The 12,682-nt window shown below is 40.7% G+C and overlaps 1 protein-coding gene across 5 annotated transcripts in view; it reads right to left on the reverse strand.

Annotated features, from left to right (window-relative positions):
• Positions 1-493: 493 nt before the first annotated feature.
• The window catches only part of LOC132896406 (zinc finger protein 883-like), a 41,491-nt gene continuing 29,302 nt past the window's right edge, over positions 494-12,682 (reverse strand). For all 5 annotated transcript variants that reach the window (XM_060937205.1, XM_060937206.1, XM_060937209.1 and 2 more), the window contains 3 exons: positions 8,817-8,884; positions 8,470-8,648; positions 494-4,250 (listed from right to left, as the gene is read on the reverse strand). In XM_060937205.1, the coding sequence (XP_060793188.1) occupies positions 2,638-4,250; positions 8,470-8,648; positions 8,817-8,884 (1,860 nt within the window). In that variant the 3' untranslated portion in view covers positions 494-2,637. The remainder of the gene's footprint in view (positions 4,251-8,469; positions 8,649-8,816; positions 8,885-12,682) is intronic.

The following is a 12,682-nucleotide window of genomic DNA, read 5'->3' on the forward strand; positions in this document are numbered from 1 at the left end:
GGAAACCGGTGCACCCTGAGGAAACCCACGCAGACACAGGGAGAACATGCAAACTCCACACAGAAAGGCCCTCGCCGGCCACGGGGCTCGAACCCAGACCTTCTTGCTGTGAGGCGACAGCGCTAACCACTACACCACCGTACCGCCCACACACATTATACATACACACACATATAATGTGTATATATATATAAAAAATGTGTGTATATATATATATATACACACACACGTGTGTGTATATATATATATATATATATATATACACACACACATTATATATGTGTGTATATATATACACACACACATATATATATATATATATATATATATATATATATATATATTATATATATATATATATATACACACACACACACACACACACACACACACAGTGTGTATATATATATATATATACACACACACACATATATATATATATATATATATATATATATATATATATATATATAAATAAATGTGTGTGTGTATATAAAACATACATACATACATACATACATACATATAGGCCATCCTTAAAAAAAAATCAGTTTCCTGTCCACCGGGTGAGCAAAAAAATTCAGTCGGGAGGGAGGGATTTTTTTTATGGATGGATAAGAAATCGCAATGCTGTGTTTGCTTTTTCTTTCAGTACTTTATTACAAAAGCAGACACATTTAATAAAATATGACAGTTTAATCAACTGAAACTTGTACAAAAACTTTAAGTTAGCATTTTAAAAGCTGACTGCAACATTTGCAAAACTTTTACAAAAGGTACTTAAAATGTCCGACACACGGACTTTTTGTAGTTCTAAATCGACCGTTAGGCCTAGTTCGGATGAAATTACACTATTAAAATGATCACTTAATGATTTGTTTTTCTGAATCTTTACTATTTTGTTGTTCACTAGAATACCATTTTGTGATTTCACACTTAAGCAAATGTTTGAAAACTCCGGATCTCCTTCCTTCATGGTGGCTGCCATTTTTTGTGCCGCACGGCGCATGCGCAGAGCTGATTCAGTTCAGAGTGCGCGCGCACTCGGCGGAGGCAGTAGTGTGTCGGAGGGAACAGAAGCAGAGATGACGCTTATTTTGTCTCCGGTAAACCAGTCTTCTCTCGTTCAATTACGTGCTGGCATCAAAAGACACCGTTGGTTGTAAATGAAACCAAACTGAGTCGTTGGAGTGTATTTTCATACACAAATGGAGAAATGGTCGCTGAGTGTGTAATTGTGTAGCCCCACTGCAGACCGTTGTCATTGTTAATTCATAGCATGCTCAGCTGCGTGAATGTGTCATGCACCGAAAATAAGAGATTTACAAGCCAGGAACGCCTCATGATGCAATACGTAAGAAAAGAAAGAAGATTTACTGCCATTTTACTTTGTATTTGAGTAAAGTGAATAAATAAATGGTCTGTGGAAAATACATATAATCCTGGGAACTGCGTGCACAGGAGTTTATTTTGTGTTTACTCCCCCCCAGCTGGCTACTTATTTGTCATGGCTGGCTAGTATGAGCCTTAGTGGAAAGCCCTGGGAATGCGTAAATGTCAAGTTCAATTTTAGATTTACGAACCCGAAAAAAATGTCGAAAAACCGGCGTTAAAAAAAAATTTTTCAACCGCACAAACGGCACTCACCCGGCTGGTGGACCGGAAACAGAACATTTTTTAATAATGGCCATATATATACATATATTACACACACGCACAAATATATATATAAATAAAATGAATGAATGAATGAATATGATAGCCTCATTTAAATGCTACATACTCATTTGGTTTGATCCACTTTTCTGTTAAACATCGTACATTAAACCCCTGCTCAGTAATAATTCCATTAACAACTAGTCTCATGCTGCAGTGCTACACTGATAATAGTGTTAAATCATTACTTGTCTGGCGATAATTAATTAAAGACCATTTACTACATAAGATAACTACATAAGATCAAAAGAAAACATTAATATAGTCTTGATTTAAACATCACTCTAAGATTACATATTTTTCAAGTTATATAACATGAACAATAAAGTTCAAAGTACAGGTCATTTTCAATAAAAAAAACAGGAACAACCATATTTAATTTGACAACTTTAAATCATGCAGTGTCTCCGAGTTAGTGCACTTGTGGGGTCTTAAATGTAACTGAATAAGTAAACATCTTCCCACATTGTGAGCAGTGATGCAGCTTCTGTCCTGGGTGGATGCGCTGGTGTATTTGCAGATTACTCTGCGTCGTAAAACTCTTTCCACGCTGTGAGCAGTGATGAGTGTTGGAGCCAGTATTAACCCTTTGTGTTAGTGTGCGCGCACCTTCGACAGGCCTGGAGGGTACTGTGTCCAGGGAGATGATAAATACCTGGCCAGGAAAGGACCAAGTGTGGCTGATTGGAAGCAACAGGTTCTTATGTCTGTCTCCTGATGTACTCTAGTTTACCATCTTGCTATGTCAAGAAGTTTATTGACTTTATTTTTCTTACCTATATTGGATGTAAACCAGAAGCCTGGAATAAAACTTCCACACTTAAGTTCACACTACTTCTACTTCTGGGCATTCGCTTATTTGTTTGCTGCAATGGTAAGGACAGTCAGTCAAAAGAACTAGCACTCTCAATCAATCAGTCATCAAAGTGGTGGCAAAAGGGCACTACAATGCGTCTTCTCTACTGCGTGAATGCGCTGGTGTATTTTGAGATTACCCTGCTGAGTAAAACTCTTCCCACACTGTGAGCAGAGATACGGCTTCTCTCCTGCATGAAGGCGCTGGTGTTTTTGGAGATTACTCTGCTGATTAAAATTCTTTCCACACTGTGAGCAGCGATATGGCTTCTCACCTGTGTGAATGCGCTGGTGTTTTTGGAGATTACTCTGCTGAGTAAAACTCTTCCCACACTGTGAGCAGCGATATGGCTTCTCACCTGTGTGAATAAACTGGTGTTTTTGGAGATTACTCTGCTGAGCAAAACTCTTCCCACACTGTGAGCAGTGATACGGCTTCTCTCCTGTGTGAATGCGCTGATGTTTGCGGAGACTACACTGGGCAGTAAAACTCTTCCCACACTGTGAGCAGCGATACGGCTTCTCACCTGTGTGAATGCGCTGGTGTGTCTGGAGAGCACTCTGATGAGCAAAACTCTTTCCACACTGTGAGCAGTGATACGGCTTCTCTCCTGTGTGAACGCGCTGGTGTGTTTGAAGAGTGCTCTGACAAGAAAAACTCTTTCCACACTGTGAGCACTGATGCGGCTTCTCTCCTGTGTGAACGTGCTGGTGTATTTGGAGAGCATTCTGATGAGCAAAACTCTTTCCACACTGTGAGCAGTGATACGGCTTCTCTCCTGTGTGAATGCGCTGGTGTGTTTGGAGATGACTCTGATGAGCAAAACTCTTCCCACACTGTGAGCAGCGATACGGCTTCTCTCCTGTGTGAATACGCTGGTGGACTTGGACATTCCTGTGACAAGTAAAACCCTTCCCACACTGTGAGCAATGATACGGCTTCTCTCCTGTGTGAATGTACTGGTGTATTTGGAGGTTACTCTGACAAGAAAAATTATTTCCACATTGTGAGCAGCAATATGGCTTCTCTCCTGTGTGAATGCGGTGGTGGACTAGGAGATCCTTGTGATAAATAAAACTCTTTCCACACTGTGAGCAGCGATATGGCTTCTCTCCTGTGTGAATGCGCTGGTGTTTTTTGAGATCACTCTGATGAGCAAAACTCTTTCCACACTGTGAGCAGTGATACGGCTTCTCTCCTGTGTGAATGCGCTGGTGTTTTTGGAGATCACTCTGCCGAGTAAAACTCTTTCCACACTGTGAGCAGTGATACGGCTTCTCTCCTGTGTGAATGCGCTGATGTCTTTGGAGATCACTCCGTTGATAGAAACTCTTTCCACACTGTGAGCAGGAATGTGGCTTTCCTCCTGTGTGACTGCAATGGTGTGTCTTGAGTGCATTCTGATGACCAAAACTCTTTCCACAGTCTGAGCAGTGGTGAATTCCTTTCTGTACATTATTGTGAGAAGTGTCAGAACTGAGAATATCAGTTGATGTTGGCTGACTACTGGAGCATTTGGAGGGGATTTGAAGTTCATATTTAATCTCTCTTGATTCCCGAAGTCTCACATACTCTTCATAGTGACATCTCTGGATGTGTTTATCAAGATAAATTTGAGATGTATAGGAACGAGGACATGTGGAGCAGGAAAATACTTGCAGCAGAGTATTCTTTACTTCTGGAGAAGTAAAAGGACAAAAATATCAGAAATTGAACATGAAATGCAATAAGATTATAAAATGTAACAACACTAACCCAATGCAGGGGAGCATTTTTACTGAACCTCAAACATTCAAGATTCCACATGAATGAAGACGGAGATCAAACAAAAAACGTTTGAGGACCAAGATATAGCAGCCTCTAGCTAGAAATACTGGTAGATTCTATCATGTGCTGGAACGGCAGATATGCACAGCATTGGCCATAGTCCCGTGGGTCTGAGTGACCAAGGGGGAGTTGTTGGTTTCTGTCTGATATAATGTTAAGTCTAGCCAATGGCAAGCTGAACCTGATTTACAGCTCATCCAGGATTGAGAAGGAGACTCAGCCCTAGCATTCAAGGTTCTGAAAGATATAACAACGGGCCTTAATAATCAAGCTGGATATGAATAGATTTATCTAGTAGCATTTGCACAAGAACACCTGTATTTTTACATATGGATTAGGTTGTCGCATTTAAAACGTTTATTAATTTCAGTTATACACAAAAAGGTGTTCGACTAACTTCTATCCAGCTAGTTTCTTGTATCGCACTGAAGGCATGATCAAGTTTTTGTTTTTCCCCCTTGTGTGCTTCTATAATATGGGGGAGGTCTGACAGCATTATCCTACATTGTGCGTTTGTTGTGATAGATCATGCGTTTTTTCCCCCCTGGTTTTCCCTTGCTTTTCTCCCTAATTTAGCCATGGCCAATTCCTACCCATCAGACTGCGCTCCTATATCACACAACAGCAACCAACCAGGGAAGGCTAAGGCTACCATGTCCTTCCTCCAAGTCAAGTAACACCAGATGACCGCATCTTTTATTTATACAATGTCAGGGGGCGGCATAACACGCACAGAGGAATACCCAATCCACTCATTTCCATATGAAAATGTGCATGAGCTCACAGATGTCCATGACTCACTAGTGTAATTGACAAGGGAGAGAGAGAGAGAGAGAGAGAGAGAGAGAGGTCACCATTCCCTCCCAGAGAGCCCAGACACTTTTTTCCTCTCTCGAGCATACCATAGATGACTGTGGCATCATCAGGATTCAAAAATGGCAATCTTTGGATGATAGGGAGGACACTTCTGCTGTGCCACTCAGGATCCACAGGGCATGCATTTTAAGCTACTTCTGGTTAAATTATGCATGACGAATAAAAATACAAAAAGTATTTTGTGGTTTACTATCTATTCAGTTTCAAACAAGTAACCCTAGAGATGGGTTATGATTTTCAAATATTTATATGGTCATTAAAATATAAAAGAAATCGATTATAGTTTGTGACAAGCCACTTTTTCTTGCTTTTGGGGGGAAAAAAAAATAAAGAAAAAAACCTGTGTGCTGCACTTGGTGCCCACGATCATCATGACCTTTTTGTTCCATTTTAGTTTTGTGGGTTTCACCAAATACAAATCAGCTGGGGTTTGCCCACACCTGCTAATTTATGGGTGATTTGTATTCATCAACATGCACGCGAATATGAAACAAATCAGCCTATTGTAAATGTGACATTTTTATCAAAGCTTTTCCAAGTCTTCATAAAAGTTTAACAAAGGCCCAATATAGCCAGACTGTTCAAAAGCAAGCAAAAACACCACACATGGCCATTTTATCCACAAGTGTTTTTTGATCACATCCACAAATGATTAAGACGACACAGTGCATTTATTGGCTATAAACCATAATTTTTTTCCTTTGTTTTTCACCTGTTGCTACATTTCTTTTACAAACAACAATTTTGGTTAAAGGAAGGACACCATGTTCTTCATAGTCCTCATCAGGAAATGGCTCAAAACACAAATACAATCCACAGTATTTCAGAACAAGACCATCAATGACAGCGTAGCTCACTCCAGCCCAAATCTGGGTTGAAGTTATACAGTGGGGCAAAAAAGTATTTAGTCAGCCACCAATTGTGCAAGTTCTCCCACTTAAAAAGATGAGAGGCGCCTGTAATTTTCATCATAAGTACACTTCAACTATGAGAGACAGAATGGGGGGAAAGAATCCAGGAAATCACACTGTAGGATTTTTAATGAATTAATTGGTAAATTCCTCGGAAAATAAGCATTTGGTCACCTACAAACAAGCAAGATTTCTGGCTCTCACAGACCTGTAACAACTTCTTTAAGAGGCTCCTCTGTCCTCCACTCGTTACCTGTATTAATGGCACCTGTTTGAACTCGTTATCAGTATAAAAGACACCTGTCCACAACCTCAAACAGTCACACTCCAAACTCCACTATGGCCAAGACCAAAGAGCTGTCAAAGCACACCAGAAGCAAAATTGTAGACCTGCACCAGGCTGGGAAGACTGAATCTGCAATAGGTAAGCAGCTTGGTGTGAAGACATCAACTGTGGGAGCAATTATTAGAAAATGGAAGACATACAAGACCACTGATAATCTCCCTCGATCTGGGGCTCCACGCAAGATCTCACCCCATGGGGTCAAAATGATCACAAGAACGGTGAGCAAAAATCCCAGAACCACACGGGGGGACCTAGTGAATGACCTGCAGAGAGCTCGGACCAAAGTAACAAAGGCTACCATCAGTAACACACTACGCCACCAGGGACTCAAATCCTGCAGTGCCAGACGTGTCCCCCTGCTTAAGCCAGTACATGTCCAGGCCCGTCTGAAGTTTGCTAGAGAGCATTTGGATGATCCAGAAGAGGACTGGGAAAATGTCATATGGTCAGATGAAACCAAAATAGAACTTTTTGGTAAAAACTCAACTTGTCGTGTTTGGAGGAGAAAGAATGCTGAGTTGCATCCAAAGAACACCATACCTACTATGAAGCATGGGGGTGGAAACATCATGCTTTGGGGCTGTTTTTCTGCAAAGGGACCAGGACGACTGATCCGTGTAAAGGAAAGAATGAATGGGGCCATGTATCGTGAGATTTTGAGTGAAAACCTTCTTCCATCAGCAAGGGCATTGAAGATGAAACGTGGCTGGGTCTTTCAGCATGACAATGATCCCAAACACACCGCCCGGGCAACGAAGGAGTGGCTTCGTAAGAAGCATTTCAAGGTCCTGGAGTGGCCTAGTCAGTCTCCTGATCTCAACCCCATAGAAAATCTTTGGAGGGAGTTGAAAGTCCATGTTGCCCAGCGACAGCCCCAAAACATCACTGCTCTAGAGGAGATCTGCATGGAGGAATGGGCCAAAATACCAGCAACAGTGTGTGAAAACCTTGTGAAGACTTACAGAAAACGTTTGACCTCTGTCATTGCCAACAAAGGGTATATAACAAAGTATTGAGATGAACTTTTGTTACTGACCAAATACTCATTTTCCACCATAATTTGCAAATAAATTCTTTAAAAATCAGACAATGTGATTTTCTGGATTTTTTTTTTCTCATTTTGTCTCTCATAGTTGAGGTATACCTATGATGAAAATTACAGGCCTCTCATCTTTTTAAGTGGGAGAACTTGCACAACTAGTGACTGACTAAATACTTTTTTGCCCCACTGTATGCACACTAGGTACCCCTACCCTCATGCCAGAAAGAATCAAAATTGGTGAAGAATTGAGGGAGAAGAAGCAATTTGTGTGGAAACTGCTCGTTAGGGCTTAATTACTCCATATCTTCATTATTAATGGAAATTATGCAAATTTGGGTAGAAGCTACATGCACCCCAAGCAGACCTACCTTCCTGCCAAAAAGAATAAAAATTGGTGAAGAATTAAAAGAGAAGACGCAATTTCCATGAAATGTGGACGACGCCCGACGGACAACACATGATAGCATAAGCTCATCACCTGTTGGCCGGATGAGCTAATAACCAGCATTCAGTTTGTTGAGTGGAAAATGTTGATATTTTTCTTATGTCATCAGTATTAGTTTTACTTCTGAGAAATATAGATTAATTAGCACTCTTATGGAGAAGAGCCAGACTTTACAGAGGACTTGCAATAGCAAGAGATGCAGTTGGATGACTTCATGAGTCTCAAAGGAAGCTGATAGACTTCACCCTCTCTGGTTGGTCATTGTCATATTAAAGACAAGACCTACCTGGTTGGTGGAACTGTCCAAAACGAGTTCTCTGGGGGAGTGCTCTGGTTATTGTAGACTCCATTGTACAACAGCTTTCATCCCAGAAACATTGTTAGGCTAAGAAATATGTCACTAGATGATGCAGAAAATAATCTCTATAATCTCTTAGACTATAGTAACACCTTGCTGTCTGGTTGCTCCTGTAGGTGCAGGACTGAGTTGTTTGGCATACTCCTCTTCATACCACACCAAGAGCTCCTGTCCTGGGTTAATGGGTCGACAGCAACGGTACAGAATTCCTCCTTGATACTGAAATGCCACAAGATTCTTTTCATCATCATTCCGGGCACAATTCACATACCTAAAAGAGTGAGGCAACATTCCAGAAAAGGTAAAAATCAGATCAAAGCTACAGATTTAGAGAAAACATGGTGGAGATCTCAGTGACAGCAAGAAGTTCTTCGAACAAATGAGGAGCTGTAAAAATCAAATCACTAAACAAAGACCCAACAACTGGTGTATTCCTCACCTCATCCAATTCACATGCATCTCTCTTTTGGCATCAATGTATTCTCCACACTGCATGCTCCTGTATATCTGTAGAAAAATTACACATTTACATTGATTTTCATGAAGAAAATCTATACTTACAAATGAGGTATACAGAAACGTGAATGATGTCTCATGCCAATATTATATTAAGCCTCATGAAGGCTGAATTAAAGGTTCTTGGCTGTAACTTTAGATTCACAAAACAGCCGACAAGCTCAGAGATTAATTTACTAACTATAGGAAAATGCAGGCAAGGCTTTTCATCAAAATTTAGGCAAAGGAAAGCCTTTCATGAGAAACCTTTATGTTTTTTGAGATGGCAAAGCTGTGGTGTAAATCAGACCTTTCTGATAAACATCTGTCCCTTGTGTCTTGGTCTAAGCAGACAGCTACAAAAATACACAACTTTAAAATCAGTTCTGTCACTAAATGGGTTTTATAATAAAATAATTTGGATTTGTACAGGTAATATTTATTTTCCATAAGCTTTTGGGAACTAATGTTGGTTTAGTTCAGTATAGCAATGTTAATTTTGAATTTAAAGAATTGTAAATTTAGTCTTAATCTTGTACTGAAAATTGTAGGTTTTTTGGTCAAGATTTGAAGGTGCTGATTCCAAAATCACCTGAAATTTTCAGATCCATATAATTTACCCACAAACATATTTATTTATTATTTATTCCGAACTCCGTGCGCTTGGTGCTCTCTGTCGCGCTCTCTCTCCCTCTCTCTCTGTGTGTTGCACCGTGCACACTTTAAATGCTTCAGACTGGGCTAAATGCAGAGGATGAATTTTTCTGTCCTTCAGTGGACATGTGACAAAAATAAAAAATAAAGGCTTCTTCTTCTTCTTAATTTACCCACAAATGTATTTATACCACTTGAAAAGCATACATCAAACCAGATACCGGATTTGGGACACTACAACATCCTGAACTATTTAGTATTTGGGACTTCTCAATACATCAGAGATGCTAAAGGCTTACAAAAGTACACATGCCTACCAATGTTCCGAGGCAGGTTTCGTGCATGCCGGAATATTATGGGAAATTCCCAGTAAAGAAAAACACCTTATTATGACAAAGGTAAGCTCAAACATGGACTTCTAATAGTAATAAACAAGCCAGGGCCTAGATCTAGCATATTTTATGGTGTTTAGCCGAGTGTACATTATGAGTACATAAACATGCCGCTAGTCTCACCAAGCATTAGGTCTAATAAAATATATTGTATCCAAAGCTCACATCCAGATCTGCATTTTAAAGTACATATTCTGGACCAATTTCGTTTTGTTTTTTTTTTTATATGAAAGTATGTCCCTTTCAGTGGTTGCGTTAGACTTTTTCATTGTCCGTCATTTTGACGGACAGGGTCGTAAAAATTCCATCATTGTCCATTATTATCTGTCATTTTATTTTAACTTTTAAATGACAAAGTATATAGGCTATAAATGCTATATGTTTAATAACTTGTGTTTTCATGGACTCTTTCATTTAAAAACTAATTCACAGAACAAGCTTGTGTTATTTAATCATTTATTTATGTATTTATGATGCAAAAAGATGAACAGAGATTCTGACGTTCGGTCACTTGTGAACCCATTTTCCCTCCGCTAAAAACATTGCGGCTGTTGTGCCTTAACGGGCATATGAACAATGTTATTTTACAACGTAGCAAGACAATTGCAGTTAAAATATGAACAGTCCACTACAACGATTTAAGTGACAATCTAATTTGGCCTGTTTGCGTGAGCTCAAACCTTCCTTCTGGCCCGCATGGATTTAAATTGGGAGTTCGCTTGTGCCTAATCAAAGTCGTCAATGGAGACTGCTGCCGAGGCAATTGTCATTAAATTTTGCGTCTTTGCCTTGGACAGACGACTTCTCATTGACGTTTTAATTTTATTCTGAAGGCTGAACCCGCGCTCTGCTGCGACACTGGAGACTGGAATAACCAGCGCCACTTCAGCCAAAGTTCTGAAGTCGGGAAACAGTTCTCCCAGGGAAGTGATCAGAAGCTGGCAAGAGCCTCTGAAAGTTGGATTTCCCGACCCTGCTAGTACTCTCTTCATAGGGAGGAAATCCTGCAGCATGCGGTCTTTCTGCACCAGTGGTGCAGCTGCACCCCGCGGTGACCCATAGTGGGCTGACACGGAAGGTCTTAAATAAAACGAAGTTATGTTTAAATGTTAGTTTGTCTACCCGTGCTCTCATTAAAATGATAGTTTAGCAGATATTCGAGCAGTGATGTTCCTAAGCTTCCTAAGCTTGCTGGGGAAGAATACAATAAATCGACATTTGTTTCATTTTAAAAACAAGAAAACAACTAGCCTAAATGAGCGCTATTGCATTAAGACGTACAGGCACGGAAACGACACAAACAACCCAATGCATCTCTTTTTTTAATAGCAAAAATGACATGTCTTCTGCAGAGAAGGGAAACATTAATACATCTCACTGTGCTAGTGGTTAGAAAAGTCAGAGCGCGGTCAGGAGCGCGATGGGGGGAACAGCCTTGCGCAGTGGCTACAGTGTATACATGAGTAGCCTATGCACTGAACATCAAGACTGCCGCAACGTCGGCTCAGATTGAAAGTGACGGCAGTGAAGACTATGTATACTGTATGTAAGAAAACTCTGCCACAACTTGCCAATCATTTCAATTGTGTGTTTCATTATGTTTTATTATTGTTATTATTAGGCTATTATTGTTATTGGTAATGGTAACGGTAAACATCTGTCAAAATGACCGACGGCCTTCAGATTTTTCTGTCATAGCTAAAAAAAATCCGTCAATGATGGACAATTGTCGGTTAACGCGACCTACGGTCCCTTTACACACTCATCCAGAAGAGTAATTTTGCACAAGGCCATCTGTCTACAGCAGAAAAAAAATAAAATAACAAAACGCGTCTGGAAAAATCCCAAGGGAGTCTGGAGCCAGATTCGTGACGTCACCTGCGGAAGCGCCAGCAGGCTGCGCGAGCTTGCGCGGTTTCAGTGCACAGCCTGTGTAGACCAAGCGCTCCCATTTCTCTCTCATTGTCCGGTCTTTTGGAAAACGATGAGTACTAATCCCATCATGATTGGTGTTGCTACACCCTCCTACGATACATCTGTTAACCATTTTAATAATTATGAGATAACGTTGAAGAAATTTGCAGAAAACCACCAGGTCGTTTTCTCATAAACAAACCAACACTGATGTAGGATTCAGAGAGAGGCGTCCCGCACATGACGTCATGAAAATCAATGTCTCATCTCATCATCTCTAGCCGCTTTATCCTGTTCTACAGGGTCGCAGGCAAGCTGGAGCCCATCCTAGCTGACTACGGGCGAAAGGCGGGGTACACCCTGGACAAGTCGCCAGGTCATCACAGGGCTGACACAGACAACCATTCACACTCACACCTACGGTCAATTTAGAGTCACTAGTCAACCTAACCTGACCTGCATGTCTTTGGACTGTGGGGGAAACCAGAGCAAACCCATGCGGAGAACATGCAAACTCCACACAGAAAGACCCTCGTTGGCCACAGGGCTCGAACCCAGACCTTCTTGCTGTGAGGCGACAGCGCTAACCACTACGCCACCGTGCTGCCCGAAAATCAGTGTTTCCCAGGAAATCCAAATGCCAATTTTTTCAGAGGCGGACGAATTTGCCTCAAACGGATTGATTTCAACTGAATTTTTGTGGTATTGCGCAAGGTAAAAAAATTGCAGAAAATGCAAAATGTGACAGATATTTGACCAAAGTTTAAGATAAAATAGGAGAATTACATTGATCTTGCTCCTGAATTTACCCGTGATATGCACTTTAACATTACACAGAGCTTTTACACTA

The sequence above is a fragment of the Neoarius graeffei genome, chromosome 13 (genome assembly GCF_027579695.1).
Source record: "Neoarius graeffei isolate fNeoGra1 chromosome 13, fNeoGra1.pri, whole genome shotgun sequence".
NCBI classification, from domain to species: domain Eukaryota; kingdom Metazoa; phylum Chordata; class Actinopteri; order Siluriformes; family Ariidae; genus Neoarius; species Neoarius graeffei.